Source organism: Lontra canadensis, unplaced genomic scaffold (genome assembly GCF_010015895.1).
Source record: "Lontra canadensis isolate GAN:19392208 unplaced genomic scaffold, GSC_riverotter_1.0 scaffold35, whole genome shotgun sequence".
Taxonomy (NCBI): domain Eukaryota; kingdom Metazoa; phylum Chordata; class Mammalia; order Carnivora; family Mustelidae; genus Lontra; species Lontra canadensis.
In genome coordinates, this window is record NW_022631029.1 from 6,532,351 (window position 1) to 6,548,854 (window position 16,504).

The following is a 16,504-nucleotide window of genomic DNA, read 5'->3' on the forward strand; positions in this document are numbered from 1 at the left end:
AATGGAAAACATCCTACGTTCAAGGAATAGAAGACTCTGTATTGCTGAGATGGCAATACTTGCCAAATTGAATCCAAATGAAAACCACTTCACAAACATTCCAGTTGTGTATCCTTTAAAAGCGGGGGTGGGGGGGACAAGTGTAGGTGAGGACATGGAGAAGTCAGAACATTCATATGTCGCTGGTGAAAACATAAAATGGTACAACCACTACAGAAAACAGCTGGCTAGTCTCTCAAAAAGCTAAACATAAAATTACCATTTGATCCAGTAATCCTACTCCTAGGTACCGATAATCAAAAAAAACCTACATTCACAAAACATCCTGTACCTCAATGTTCATAGCAGCATTATCCAAAATAGTGAAAAAATGGAAACGATACAAATATATGTGAACTGATGAATGGATAAGTAAAATGTGGTGTATCCACTGAAAGAATATTACTCAGCACAGAAAGGAATGAAGTAGTGATCTTTTACAAATGGATGAACTTTGAAAACCTTATGCTAAGTGAAAGAAGTCAACACAAAAGCCCGCACACTGTATGATCCTATTTACAGGAAATGTATAAAATAGGCAAACCCATAGAGACAGAAAGCAGATTAGTGGTTACCAGGGCCAAGGAGAGAAGAAATGGGAAACACCTGCTTAACCGGTATGGAATTATCTTTCGGGGTGACCAAAGTGTTCTGGAGTTAGATACTGGGATGGATGCACAACACTGTGAATGTACTAGAAGCTACTAGACTGTATACCTGTAAGTGATTAAAACAGAGAATTTTATATGAATTTTACCTCAACTGAAAACAAAAACCAACAAATTTAAACCTAGCCAGCAACATAAAAATTAAAATAATCACAAAGTCCTTTCAGAATTCTTATGTTCACATGCTCAAAACCTAGATCTAAAAACAGGCATCACAGGGCACCTGGCTGGCTCAGTCGGTGGAACTTGTGACTCTTGATCTCAGGGTCTTGATTTTGAGCCCCAGCTGGGTGGTGTAGAGATTACTTAACTAAAAAAATAAATATTAAAACCTGGTATCACTGGGGCACATGGGTGGCTCAGTGGGTTAAGCCTCTGCCTTCAGCTGACGTCATGATCTCAAGGTCCTGGAATCGAGCCCCACATCAGGCTCTCTGCTCAGTGGGGAACTTGCTTCCCCTTCTTTCTCTGCCTGCCTCTTTGCCTACTTGTGATCTCTGTCTGTCAAATAAATAAATAAAATCTTAAAAAAAAACAAAAAAACAACCTGGCATCAGATACTTCACAGCTGTGATGTTATTAACAGCGCTCAGACAACCTTTAAATTCCATCACCATAAAAGGAAGGGATAAGAGAAAAAAATCATATACTAATCTTAAGTGACAAGTTGATACTAATCATTATTCTCAACCTAATAGAAATAAAAAAGTATATAAACAGACGTTATAAAAATATAAGCAAACAAACCCAATTGTTTAAACAAGCTGATAGGAAAATACGACGTCTATTAGTCCTGTCCTTGGGGACAGCCATAACTCACCAAGCTTCTCTGGCTCGTCAGGTCCCGTGCCTGCAATGCAGCTGCTCTCCAGGCCATAGGTGGGATCCACTTTCCCAGAGGCTCGTGCTGCTTCTTGTACTTTCTTGACATGAGCTTCGACCAATTCTAGTGGTACCTCCTCTCGGACCCGAGAAAACTCCTCTGTTCAAGAAAACAAATGGAACAGTGTGACTTGGTTTTGCACAAATATTTGCTTTAATGTAAACCACTAGGAAATCCAATACATTAGGTAGGGTCTCACACGCAGTGACCTTTCTAGGGACTCAGTCTTAATCTATCCTAGTGAAACAAGAACACCAGATGAGATGGTCATGTAGACTGATGGAATTCTATGATTCTGTGTTTTAACTTACATGTCACAGTATCTTGCTGTATAAATAGAGATTTCCAAATTTTCATCAGTAACAATCAGAATTTCTGCCAAACTTAATCTAACGCTACAGGCTGGATTGTAAGGCAAACAGCAAGTATTAAATAACCAAAAATCCAAGAAAGGGATTTATAAGCATGAGAAAGTTCTAATTATAATAAAATCGAACAATGTTAAAAGGTTCTTTGGCTGGTTATGTCAAAGTCCAAGTAAATTAAAAAACTCTGTTTTGCCCTCTGATTCTTTTTTTTTCCTTTTAAAAAAAAATTTTTTTTTAAAGATTTTATTTATTTACTTGAAAGACAGAGACCACAAGTAGGCAGAGAGGCAGGCAGAGAGAGAGGAGGAAGCAGGCTCCCTGTGGAGCAGAGAGCCCGATGTGGGGCTCGATCCCAGGATCCTGAGATCATGACCTGAGCAGAAGGCAGAGGCACTAACCCACTGAGCCACCCAGGCGGCCCCGGCCCCTCCAATTCTTAATAAATGCTCTTAATTTTAGAACTATTAATATATTAGGGGCACCTGAGTGGCTTAACAGGTTGGGCATCTGCCTTTGGCTTACGTCACGATCTCAGACCCAAGCCCTGGGTCAGGATCCCAGCTCAACGGGGAGTCTGCTTCTCCTTCTCCCTCTCCCTCTCCCCCCAACCACCCATCTTGTCCATGCGCTCTCTCTCAAATAAATCTTTAAAAATAAATAAATAAATAAATAAATAAAATTGCAATACTTAATTTTAAATATAACATCAAGGGGTAATGTCTGATTTTCTATTGTATAACTGAAATGAACATTGCAGCTGATAACACTTAAATCTAGGACAACATGTATACAAAGTAAAGTACTAAACCATGATCTGAAACGACTATGTTGGCGATGTGGTTCAGGGAAGTCCATACCCAAAGCTGCTTTTGCTGCGGCAGATGCCACACGAGGGTCCACCACAGATGCCAAAAAAGCAACAGTGCTCATGACTGGGTTTCCTGACTGACTGAAAGGGACAGGCTGGTAAGCCAGGGGCCCCAGGGAAGCATCCGAATTCTCAAGGTAAGGGTCCTCAATAGGAAGCCTCAGAAAGTGGAGGATGCATTCATCCTGAGTACGACTTCCAACGTGCTCTGACACTTTGTTCCAATCATCCTTGTACATCTCCAGAGCCTGCAACAGAAAAACGTAAGGAGCTTTAGTGTCAGGTAAAAAGAAACTAATATGTGACAGTATCAGAGGCCTGTGACTGTTCTTTAGATGGGTTTTTAAAAAAATAATGAAAATGATTACACAGTACATAAGAGAACAGGTAGATCTGATGGCTCTCCTAATTATATTAAATCTCAATCAGGAAAAAAAAATGCACACATACATAAAAGGAAGAGTAAACATCTTTCATTAATACACACTATTGTTTATAAAGAAAATCCAAAGAAATCTATTAAAAAATACCAAAACTAAAAGGTTTAACAAAGTCACAAGACAGATGTGGAATAGAAAAACTCAATTTTATTTCAATGAAAAGTTTTAAATTGGAAAAGAAGTATTTAAAGTATCACAAAAATGAAACACCTAGGAGTAAGTATAATAAAGAATGTGTAAGATCAACATGCTGGAAAACATGAAATACACTGAGAGAAATTAAAGACCTAAATAAAGAGCTAAATAAAGAGCTATACCATGTTCCTCCATTAGCAGTCTCAAAATTAAGATGTCAACTCTCTCTAAACTGAGTAACAGGTTCAACAAAATCCCACGCAAACTCAAAGTCTTTTGTTAGAAATTAAGAAACTGGAATTAAAATTTATAAAGTGTGTAAATTTCCAATTTAAAAATTCATAATTTGTCCGAGAAAAATGTTGAAAACTCCCGCCCCCAAAAAGTAAAAACAATCTCCAAGGGGGAGAGGGACAGAATGTTATGAAGAAAATCAAAGAATTAATTGGATAAAAAGATTGTATTTGGTTGTTGATCAAAATTGCTATTCCTAGATTGTTCTCAACCGGGGGCAATTCTGCCTCCTTGGGGACATTCAGTGATGCCTGCAGACATTTCTGGGGATGTGCTACTGGCATCGAGTGGGAAGAGGCCACGGATGCTGGTAAACACTGTACAGTTCACATAAGAGCCCCCACCACAAAAAAAAACAAACAAAAAAAAACCAAACAAAAACCCTATCTAGCCCAAATGTGGATTGCAGGAGGCTGAAAAATCCTGCTCTAGAGCCTGATTCACTGATCTATACTGCAAGATGAGCTTCGGAGATGGTACTTTCCGTGTTTATGTAAGTAAATTCCTAACCCAGGGCTCCAACCGCTGCCCCAGGCTTGCCTTCTTGCTGGAGTGGTAGAGGACTCCTCAAAACCCACACTAGCGAATGGTCTTACTCCTTAGATCCCTTGAAAGACAAGGCTAATTCTGGGTTTCCCCTGGATAGCCAATGACCTCAGGTAGTTCTAGAAGGAATCACTTGGGAAAGAAAAAAAAAAAAGACCTAGATTGTAACAAAAAAGAAAAATTAATCTCTCTCCCTAGGGTTTGTGGGGTCACAAAACATATAATTGGGGCTATCTTATGTTTCTGATCATGGGCAGATTTTCTTAGGATACTCTACCATAGTCTTTTCAAACAAGCTTATTTAAAAAAAAAAAAAAAGTTTTCCTTTATTTTCCTCAGCTAGAGTCAAATAAGAAAAGTCCAGGAAGTTTTTTCCAACATAGAGCTAAGAAACCCTCTGACATGCAAAATTCAAGAGTCAGTGTCCAGAAAAGCATAAGGCGGATAAAGAGAAGACCCAAGCCTGGGCACTGACGGCAGCATTATGTAACAGGAAATCGAAGACATGTTTTCAAACTGAAGGAAGGACTACGTTAGCCTTTTGTGGCTTCCTAAACTGGTGACTCATTTTCAGGTGACAAACATGGAATTCCTCACACGTTTAAAAAAGAAATCTACTCAGACAAGTCCCCATTATCATTATCTTATGCAGTATATTTTCCCCCAAAACGAATATACAGCCTTATTATTAGCCTTCATGTCTACCAATTCAAGGTCTTTTTCTTTTTCTTTTTTTAAAATGATTTTATTTTTATTTATTTGACAGAGATTACAAGTAGGCAGAGAGGCAGGCAGAGAGAGAGGAGGAAACAGGCTCCCTGCTGAGCAGAGAGCCCGATGAGGGGCTCCATCCCAGGACGCTGGGATCATGACCTGAGCTGAAGGCAGAGGCTATCACCCACTGAGTCACCCAGGTGCCCCAACGTCTTTTTCAAACTGCAATTATTCATCCACTGTGTAGATTCCACACTGGTTAGTTGCAAAACTGAAACTAAGCCTCCAAAATCTGTATTAAGACAATGAAATGAACATAACCACAGACAATAACCCCCAGTATTCCACGCAAGAACTGTGCTTTGATGAGAAACCGTATCAAATAAGGTGTTTTTAAAATAAAAGTGGGTGGTCTAAGAATAATCTGAAGCAGTTGGGATGCTGCCTGTGTGATATATTTATCTAATAAAATGGTGTGACGACTGGGAGGGGGAGGGCAGAGACCTTAATGCATCTTCCAGATTTATGTATTTACTAGGAAGAAATTAACTGGCTTTGGTTATAAATCCATTATAAATCCACTTCATATTCTTAAGCTATTAATTACCCACAAATAAACTACAGAACTAGAAGGTGTTGGTGGTAAACAATACTGCTGGGGAGCCTCTGTATAAGCGCAGACACCACCTGTTGATTCAACTGAATTTTTAAAAGAAACACCAACCACTGGACAGGTTCCACCTGCAGGAGAAAAAAATGCACTATTGTGTAAGGATACTGTGGTTTTCTTGGATATGTTCAGGGTAAACAGCAACCCAGCCACTGTGTCCTCACTCTGTATTTACTATTCACTATTCCTTTTTTTTTTTTTTAACTATTCACTATTCTTAAATGTAATAATGAATGAGTAGATGAGAATACATTAGAATGGTGGTTAAAAACTCAAAAAGAAGAAATCCTTTTGAATTTTAATCCAGAGAGAGAGAGATTTGAGAAAATAAGGAAAAATAGAAGAGGGGTGTAAAAAAAGAAAAGGAAGTTGTTGTTTTTTTTTTTTAAGATTTATTTATTTATTTGTCAGAGAGAGAGAGTGTGAGCGAGCACACAATCAGAGGGAGCAGAAGGCAGAGGGAGAAGCAGGCTCCCTAGATGTGGGACCCTATCCCAGGACCCTGGGATCATGACCTGAGCCAAATGCAGATGCTTAACCAACTGAGCCACCCAGGCATCTAAAAAAGGAAGTTGCTAGTGCAATACTAGAACTTCTTAAAAATATAACTGTTGGAACAATTCAAAAAACCAAATTAAAGCGATAGAGAACCGTGAGCTGTCAGCAGGTCCAGTGTATCTCAGTGTGGGCCGAAGACCTATGGCGCACCACTCTTGCAGAGGGGCCCAGAGAGCAAAGAATTTTCCTAGTAACAATAAGATACCGCTGCCTTTTCGTAACAATAACATCTGCCCGGTCGGTACTAAAGCAGCAGTGAGTGAGCTGCCCACCCTCAGCATGAATCAAGGCAGTGGCGCTGGACTGTCTTCAGAGTTGATCTAGTCTTCAGTGCCACATCCTCACGAAAGTAATCCAAATTCATTTTAAATTTATGAATTTTATGAATCCAAACATCAAAGTCGACTTGTTTCAGTGTTTGGTACTATGAAATGTGAGGTACACGAGGGAACTAAAAATCAACCATCCAAGCATAATGGCGGACCGAAGGAAAAGGACTGAGCCACCCAGGTACCCCTATTTCTTCCTATTTTGAGTGGGAATATGAAGTTGGGGAACAAACCAGCCTTTCTGTGACCAGAAGAGAACACACTGAGACAGAACATGGACATCTTAAAGAAGGTGGAACAAAACAATAGAAAAGCTAGGAACCTGATGATATACTTGAAGAGTGCAAGAATGCTGGGGGGGCACCTGGGTGGCTCAGTCAGTTAAGCCTCTGCTTTTAGCTCACGTCATGATCTCAGGGTCCTAAGATACAGCCCGAGCTGGGCTCTCTGCTCAGCCCAAAGTCGGCTTCTCCCTCTCCTCTGCCTCTCCCCACCACTTGTGCATGTAACGTGTACTCTCTCTCTCAAATAAGTAAATAAAACCATTAAAGAGAAAAAAAAGTTGGAACTGCCAATCTGAAGACAGCCAGTTGAACAAAAAAACCCAACATCCTTATGGTTTAGGGACATAAGGCTGCTAGATTAGATTTTCTGTTCTTTGTGGGGAAAGTGAGATTTTCTGTTCTTTGTAGGCAAAAGCATTCCTAAGAGATTAAACAGTAAACTTCCTCACTGAGTCCTAATTTAGCTCTCACATGCACATCCTACCCACAAATACTAAGTAGTGTCATAGTCTTCACTTTACCCAATGATTGTTCTACGACAAGATAAATGGTCCTTCTTCAGAAATGGCTGACAAATACGGAACCCAATAGTCTGTATTTCTTACCTTCCATGTAAAAATAATTGCTAAGATCTACTTGTGTATGAATTTGCAAGACATGAAGAAGTCCAAAAAGCATTCAACAAGCTGACTGGCAGATATCTTGAATTATCATTGGTTTAGTGTTCTGCTTTCAAGAACAAAATAATATTTTCAGGGACAGATGTCTTTATCTACTTCTCTGGAATCATTCTGGGAAATACAGAGGTTGTGGACTGAAATGCATGTAAGCACTGGAGAACAAATCGACAATAACCAAGGTGGGCTAAGTCTAAAGAAAACTGGGATCTGAAGAAACATTCCACTTCCAAGGAATACCTGCTACTCGAGGTGAGCCAACTACTGCTCCATGGGAATGAGGTGCCAGAATTACCACATCTTCCAATTTTGGAGGAAAGATTAGAAATCTAGACTACTTTTGCATAGCTCTAGTTATTTGTTTCATGTTGGCAAAGATTTAAAATAAACAAAATAACCCAACCTGGGCCAAAAAAACACGTACCCAGGCTTCATCTTCCCTACCGATAGCCAGGACATCACCTCAGGGTGTGAGGTGTGATATTTGACGACGGCCCAAGAAAATTCTATTAAAACTCGATACATGGTTCAAAAAACTTCAAGATTAATTCCGAAGGTGTATTTCAAATGTGAGTCACACAGACTAAGCATCCATCTCCTGTGTGCTAATGGGGCTCTGCTATTAACGTGCTTACCTCCAGGAGCAGAAGGGTCTCCTGTTCAGTCCATTCTCTTCCAGCACTGGCACCTTTACTCTAAAGAAACAAAACTGGAAATTAGGTACTCGTTTCCTAAAGGCTGATATGGAGTTCAGGAGGAATCCCTTCTATGTAGAGGGAGCTGTTTTATGCAAACAACCAAATAAACACTTAATAAATAAAATAATAAATAAAACACTTAAAGGACTCTAAACTTCAGCAGAAAGGCAGACCCATTTCAATGATTTCTTGCTGTCTATGAGGACTCATAGACCACTCAGACATATTACTTCTGTCATTTTGATATTTAAAGATAGCTTTTGAAGCTACAAAGGCTACAATATTTTAATGCATACCATGAATTGGCTATGAAATTACCCATAATACAAATATTTGGTATAACTTGAAGGAAGCATTTTTTCCAAAATTCAAAGACAAATTATACTACATATAAATTACTCTGAGGGATTCTTGATTCCAACTGCAACAAGTTCAGATTCTCAATTTTATCACCTCTTGATTAAAATAATTACCAAGTGATTCCTTAAATTTCAAATCACTCTTTCTATAAGAATCCCTTTAACTGCCAATTCACATGAACATGGGGAGAGAAGAAAGACAATTTTGTGTTACATAAAAACTAAGATTTATCAATTGATTCATACTTCTTGAGTTGGCAGGCCCTGCTCCATTCACAGACTGGCAGAGGACAGGATGTGTGGTATACCTGACATTATTCTTCACCTATAAATGTTACCAATTCAAAATACACATTCTATCATATCCCTTCTCTGAAAACTCTATTTTGGGAGATTAGAATTTAACAAATCAAGAGAAAATATCTATGGTCTGTGATTTCCTTGATTGTGATAATAAAGCTTCTCAAGTTAATTTGATTCAACCTTTCTGCCTAACTGCACTAAATACTATGGGTAAAAATTAAATTACAACTTGCTAGATTTCCACAGTATTCGATACATACCATTCTGAAATTTTTGCAAAAATATGTACTATAAATAACTAGTCCTTTAACTAGAGAATAAAGAGAAATGGAAGCATTATAGAAGTCAAGTCTTACGCATGGACGCTGTGAGAGGGAAAAAATGCATAGAGCTGTCATTCCTAACACACTGTTCAGATTCCTTAAGGATTCTAATAACCAATGTTCATCTTTTAGTGAACCAACCTCAGAAGTGACCATATGGAGCTCCAAGAGGACGAAAATTCATTAACACTTCACCTAAGTCCTAAAGAAGGCAAACCTGACTACAGGAAAGATCCATACAACCTACATGTGATGGCATTTACTGGGGACATGCAGAGCGAGCCTTTCTCCACCTCCCAGCCACACGGTATAGTTTTTCCTCTTGATAAAAACTGGTTCTGGGAAGAATGCATTATCTCAACAGGGCCGATGAGATGATTGTGGGGGTTTCTGCACAATTGTAGAAATTTTTTTTTTTTTTGTACTTACTGGGGTAGAATGGATGTACAATAAAATACTCACATCTATTCACATATACACCCATGCAACAATGTAACTACCACTCAAATCAACATCCAAGGGGTCTCTCCTTTAAACCTCAAGTTGAGAGCAACTCACAGATGTACACACTATTCCCAATTCTATAATCACAGGTTAGTTTTTCTTGGATATGAACTTTGTAAAACCACTCAGTATGAGTTTGTGGGTCTGGTTTAATATTATGTCAATGACATTCAACCACACTCTTTACATGGAGGAGATCAATTCTTCATTTCTGTGTTATTATTACATTGTTTTAATAAGCCACAATTTGTCCACTATATGCTTGATTAATCACTGTTTACAGTTTTTGGCTATCCTGGATAAGGCTGCTAAGAACATTCATGCACATTTTTTTATATATCTATTCTTTAAAAAACTGATTTATCTTATTTACATAGCCAGGAGCTCAGTGACTGGGTGTGTTTATATATATTTAGCTATAATATTGTTTCCTCCACTTTTATTTCCTGATAGAGTTTGTATAGGTTGGTATTATTTCTTCCTTAATTGTTTGGTACAGGGATGCCTGCGTGGCTCAGTCCGCTGGGCATCTTCCTTTGACTCAGGTCATGATCCCAAGGTCCTGGGATTGAGTCCTGCGGGGGGTTCCCTGCTCAGCAGGGAGGCTGCTCCACCCTCTGCCTGCTACTCCCCCTGCTTGTGCTCTGATAAATAAATAAATTTTTACCAAAAATGTTTGGTACAAAAGCATAAATAGAATCATCTGGGCCTAGAGTTTTGTATTTCTTTCACTACATATAGATATAACAGACACAAGGCTATCCAAGTACATTAGTTTCCTGTGGCTACTGTAATCAAATTATCACAAACCTGATGCCCTAGAATAATGAAAATTCATTCTCTCACAGCTCAGGAGGCTGGAAGTACAAAATCAATACAACTGAGACAAAAGTCTTGATCTTAGCAGAGCCATACTCTCTCTGGATGCTCTTGGAGAGAATTCATTCTATGCCTCTTCTGCTTTCTGGTGGCTGCTTTGAACTCCTTCGCTTGTAGCAACCTCATTTTAACTGGTGCTCTTTCCTCCTCTTTTTTTTTTTTTTTTAAGATTTATTTATTCATGAGACAATGACAGAAATAGGGAAGCAGAGGCAGAGGGAGAAGCAAGCTCCCCATGTAGCAGGGAGCCAGATGCAGAACTCATTCCCAGGACCCTGGGGATCAATACCTGAGCCAAACACAGACACCTAACCAGTGGAGCCACCCAGGTACCCTGTCCTTTCCTCTTCTGTCTGCAAATCTCTCAGCATTCATCAAAGAACACATGTCATGGGGGCACCTGGGTGGCTCAGTCAGTTAAGCCTCTGACTCTTGATTTCAGTTCAGGTTATGATGATCTTAGGGGGGTGGGAATGAGCCCCACATCAGGCTCCCCACTGGGCAAGAAACTTGCTTAAGATTCCCTCCTCCAATAAATAAATAAAATCTAAAAAAAAAAACCCTCCCCCCTTTTCTGATCTATAATCTGTGTCTTCTCTTTTCTTCTTGATCACTTGGGTTAGAGGCTTGTCAAACTTATTCATCCTTTCAAATAACCATCTCCTTATTTCATTTGTTTTCTATGGTTTTTCTCATTTTGGTTTCTAGATTAATTTTGTTGTGGTTAGCCAACCCCATTTATATCACATGTATGAAATCATAAATCACATTTTATAGTATCACTCCTTTAAAACTGAGACCCATTCTATGGCTCAGAACTGAATATACTTTGGAGAATGTCCCCAAGAACTTTAAAAGAATGGTGTTTTCAGGCCTCCTGAGTGGCTCAGTTGCTTAACCGTCTGCCTTCAGCTCAGGTCATGATCTCAGGGTCCTGGGCTCAAGCACCACTTCGGGCTCTGCTCAGCAGCAAGTCTGCTTTTCCCTCTCCTTTTGCCCCTTCTTCCCCAACCCCAGCTCGTGCTCTAATAAATAAAATCTTTAAAAAAAAAAAAAAAAAAAAGGAATTTGTTTTTACTGTTATTTTGCATAGAGCTTTCTACATACCAAATAGGTCATATTGGTTCACAGTCTTGGGTCTAAATCTTTTCTTACTGACTTTCAACCTACTTGTTTTATCAATTACTGAGAATAGGTTAATGAAATTTCCAACTATAATTTTATGTCTGCCTATTGCTCCTTTCTATTCTATCAGTTTTTGCTTTACATATTTTGAATTTTTTAAATTAACTTTACACATACTTAGGATAATTATGTCCTTTTGATTAACGCTTTTATCATTATGAAATGACCACGGTTTAATCCTGGTAAAATAACTTGTCCTAATGTCTACGTTTGCTAATATTAACATAATGACTCTCTTGTTCTTCTGATTGGTATTTGGAAGATAGGTCTTTTCTTATCCTTTTATTTTTATATTTCAAGTGGATTTTTTTGTAGGCAATCTATGCTTGTACTTTTTTTTTATGCAATGTGACAGTTTCTGCTGCTTAATGGGAATATTACAACCACTTACACATAAGGTTACGGCTACCCCCGTGGACATGTGTACACCTACCATCTTGCCATATTCTACCCAGCACATCTATCCCCCGCCTTTCTCATTCTTTCTCTTTTATGGAGTAACTTTTTTTGCAGTCTTGCTGTTTTTATCTCCGTCATTAACTCATTAGTTATGGGTCTTTACATACTCTATGATTCACAATACTCATGTCTAACTTGCCACGGTGTACCTTCAAATACCACGTTACACATACTGTCTAGTAAAGAAACTATAATGCACTATACTTCCATTTTCCCTTCCTATGCCTTGAGCCCTGTTTGCTCGTTAACATTCACATGTTGTAAACCTAAAGATATGCTTGTATCATTCTTAGTCTGAAAAGTCTATTACCATTTTCTTAAACTACAAATGAGGAGAAAACCTCTTTTCACTGACACATGTGTTGACCTCTTCTGGCACTCATTCTTCTTCCACATAGATCCAGTCCTTTTCCAAAATGCTTTGCCAAAGTATTACATAATTTAATGTGAATCAGCATTTTGATCACATTTCTAAAAGATATCAGGATTTCAACTTCATATAATGGTCATTTTTCCGCCATTTTTGTCATTTCTACATGTTATGAACTCCCCAAAATAATCACTGCTTCAACAGTCTACATTCCTTTATATTTAACCACATATTCCTTCTTTTCCTGGGAATGCTTCCTTCCTAGTCACACGTATCCATCAGGGACCAGAGTCCCTCATCCTGAAAAACTCCCCTTGGTTTTCCTACACTGTGTGCTAGCGATGCCCTCAAACACTTCTCGATGTCGTCGCTACCCTTCCCCTCCTAAAAGGTACTTTACTGCAAACACAACTGCAGAATTTTTAAATGAATGTTATTTAAAACATTTGGGCTTCAGCATTTTAAAATGTTATTATGTTGTCCCTCTCTGGCTTTTGTCATTTCTGCGGACAAGTCAGATATCAGTTTCATGATTGTTCCTTTGAATTTAATGTCCTTCTCCAACCCTGCTGAGTCCCCACAAAGTGGCTGTTTTTAAGATGTTACTTTTTAAGATAAGTTTAAGTGTGATGGGCCTGAATGTGGTTTCCTCTGTATCCAAACTGGATCTGTTCAGACTCATGAACTGATAACCTTTTTTATTTTTTTAAGATTTTGTTTGTTTATTTATTATTTATTTGTCACAGAGAGAGAGAGAGAGAGAGAGAGAGAGAGAGATCACAAGTAGGAAGAGAGAGATAGGGAGAAGCAGGTTCCCCGCTGAGCAGAGAGCCTGATGCGGGGCTCGATCCCGGGACCCTGAGATCAATGACCTGAGCCGAAAGCAGAGGCTCAACCCACTGAGCCACCCAGGTGCCCCGTGATATCTTTTTGTAATCAAAAATGTTTAGCCATTAAATCTTCAAATATCACTTTTGCTTCATTCTTTCTCTTCCTACAGGTCTCTAAGGATAAATATGAATTATTTTTATAGTAGCTCATGTGTCCCTTGCGCTCTGTTCCCTTTGTCCCTCTCCCTCACCCTCATCCAATTTCTTTTTCTCTTGGTGCTTCAGTTTCAATATATCTACTTCCTGTCTGAGCTCACTGTCTTCTGTTGTGTTCAGCCTGTAGCTAAAACCATCAATGAGTTAATTTCAGGCATATTTTTCAATTATACAATATACATTTGATTCTTCCTAGAGATTCCAAATATGTTGAAATTCTCCACTTTTCCTTGTTTTAACATATTAATCAGTTACTTTAAAATACCTATATTCTAACCATACAGGAAAAATGGTAAGATAAGTGATTGTTATTTTATAAAATGCCAGCAGGTTAAGTGGAATGCATACCTTCTTACAAAAAATGACACTTCTTAGAAGGACAAAGAAGAGGACATGCTGGATTGCAGCCCAGCTGTGCCTAGAAAAAAGTCCTTACCTTTGCTAAGGTTTTCTTGGAGTAAATGTCAGTACGAAGACCAAAGTTCTGCAAATCAATTGGTTTTTCCTTGTTCTTCTCAGGAAAATTTAACATCTGCTGAGCAGCAGGGACCTACAAGTCAGAAAAATGATAAATGGCTGTATTAACCTCCACAAAGTCAAGGGGATAGAAGTTTTTAAAGCACTGTTTAACAATGGCACGTAAGGAGATTTAAAAAAAAAAAAAAAAAACCCACACCTTCACCCTATACTTCCAACATTTCAACATAAGTGTATAAGCAACATTTTTTACCTCTATTAAATCCCAGAGAAAACAGGTAACAAGTTTTAATATGCTCTCCCATTTCATGTGAATTATAATTTATACCTTCAACTCATGTTATTCTAACTTAAGGCTATATAAAATATGGTTGACATACTAATCTTCTCAAGAATATGTGTATGGATGTCCACTTTCCAAATGTTAGGAAGGGGAAAAAGTTTCACACAATCAGTGTATAGCGTAATGATGCCACCTAATATTAGTTTATTAGTATAATAATTACTAATAGTGAATTATAATAATATTAGTGTAATAATTAAGTTACCTGAGGTGATCGAAGATGTAGAGGCACAAGCCCAGAGGGGGTATCAGCTAACACATTAAAATGAGGAGTAGGAGGAGGTCCCATAGCCATGGGTCGACTTTCTGGATCCACTTGGTAATTAACAAGCCCCCACTGCTCTAAAAAGGCATGAACCCTGGAAGAGTAAAGTTCTGAAAGTTAAAATCTAGAGAATGTACCCCATCTCCTTCATAACCATCATCACATTTCATTAAAAAATAAGAATAACACAACAAATAAATGTTCTCTGTAGGCTATGAATCATCACAAAGTTAACTGACAAGTGTGGTTTGTTATATGAGGGACAATTTCTAAACACTCAATGTTGACAGCAAAGCACCCCAAAACCTAGTACAAAGCCCAATTCTTTCAATCACAGAAATAAGAGAAGAAATGTTCATGTAAGTCCACAGTGAAAGAACTCATACACAGACCAAACTCAAGCAAGGAGATTCACATTTGATGTGTTTCTTTAGACAGATCTAGTGGACAGAGCTTATTCACTCTCCTGCTCAACTCACTCTCAATCCCTGGTCATTCTAGGATTTCATTATAAAATAAAAGATGTCAATTGTAAAATCTTAAAACGAGGAGAAAACGCCAAGGTATTAAATACATTCAACCCCTAAATAAAAGACATTTGATTAAGGTGTTTTATTAACAAAGAAAACATCAAGTGTAAGCACTCAAACGTTAAACAGCAGGGCATCGGTAACCTCCTGAAGTGAAGCGTCTGAGAAAAAGTCAGGCGTTTTACCTCATCACAGCACACACGTCTCCAGTCAAGTTCCTCCGACAAGCAGTGCTGGTTAAATATTCTTGGGGGTTTAGGCGATATGTGTCAATCATAAAATTTCGATATGCCAAGTATCTAAAAAGCAGTGGCAAAATTCATAAGATGGACACACATCCTTTCAGAAATAATAACTCACAGAGCCAAAAATCATCACATTCCTCACAACCAAATCCAACAAAAAGTTAACATTCCAACCAACAGTATTGAGTACTTACAGTCATGAATGTAACCAAGGATAAGAACCCTTAAAATGCAAAACAACTATTTACTAATATTTAACAACAATAAGTAAAATGGAGTAAAATCTGATGAAGTTAATATGAAGTAACACAGGGGCACTTGGCTGGCTCAGTTGGTAGAGCAAGCGACTCTTGATCTCAGGGACATGAGTTGGAGACCCACACTCGGCACAGAGTTTACACTAAAAATAATAATAATAATAATAGTAGTAGTAATAATGTGAACTAACATAAATACAAAAGTGGTCACAGGGGTATATGGATCATCAGTTCCCTGAAGAATTTGCAAATGACACCTGGTTACTTAGGCAGTCTCCCTAACTACTGTGTATCCAACCATAATTCATTTAAACCTCACAACTTCTCCATAAGGTAGGGTGTACTATCATTTCATTTATCAATGAGCAAACTTAAGCACAGATTAAAGAATGTGTCCTAGACCACAAGGCTGGTTAACTGTGGACCAGAATTCAACACAGCGGGTGGGGGGAGTTGGCACTCTGGAATCTATGCTCTTAACACATAATGTGTCTTATTTCTAGATTCTTCCTACAGCCACATGTGAATCTGGTTCCAACAATGGCTATATATCCAGCTAGATGAGGACTAAAACCCATGAGGCCAAAATCAAAGCTAAGACAAAAACAGACTAAAAAAAGATAAGAAAAACTGAAATTCTGAGTCACAGTAAATTTCACAACATACCCAAACCTTTCTACAACAAAATATTTAAAACAAGAGTGTTGAGATGCTAGAGACCCAGCAAAAGTTCTTGCCACAAAAGCAAAACAAAAATCTGGCAGGTTAAGGGTAGCTACATCAGAGTA

General features: G+C 38.4%; 1 protein-coding gene across 3 annotated transcripts in view; it reads right to left on the reverse strand.

The window, feature by feature from the left end:
- The window catches only part of SMARCC1 (SWI/SNF related, matrix associated, actin dependent regulator of chromatin subfamily c member 1), a 170,292-nt gene that overhangs the window by 66,547 nt on the left and 87,241 nt on the right, over positions 1–16,504 (reverse strand). For all 3 annotated transcript variants that reach the window (XM_032867902.1, XM_032867901.1, XM_032867903.1), the window contains exons 16-21: positions 15,400–15,513; positions 14,625–14,778; positions 14,036–14,149; positions 8,109–8,168; positions 2,816–3,074; positions 1,528–1,689 (exon numbers count right to left, since the gene is read on the reverse strand). In XM_032867902.1, coding sequence (XP_032723793.1) covers positions 1,528–1,689; positions 2,816–3,074; positions 8,109–8,168; positions 14,036–14,149; positions 14,625–14,778; positions 15,400–15,513 — 863 coding nt within the window. The remainder of the gene's footprint in view (positions 1–1,527; positions 1,690–2,815; positions 3,075–8,108; positions 8,169–14,035; positions 14,150–14,624; positions 14,779–15,399; positions 15,514–16,504) is intronic.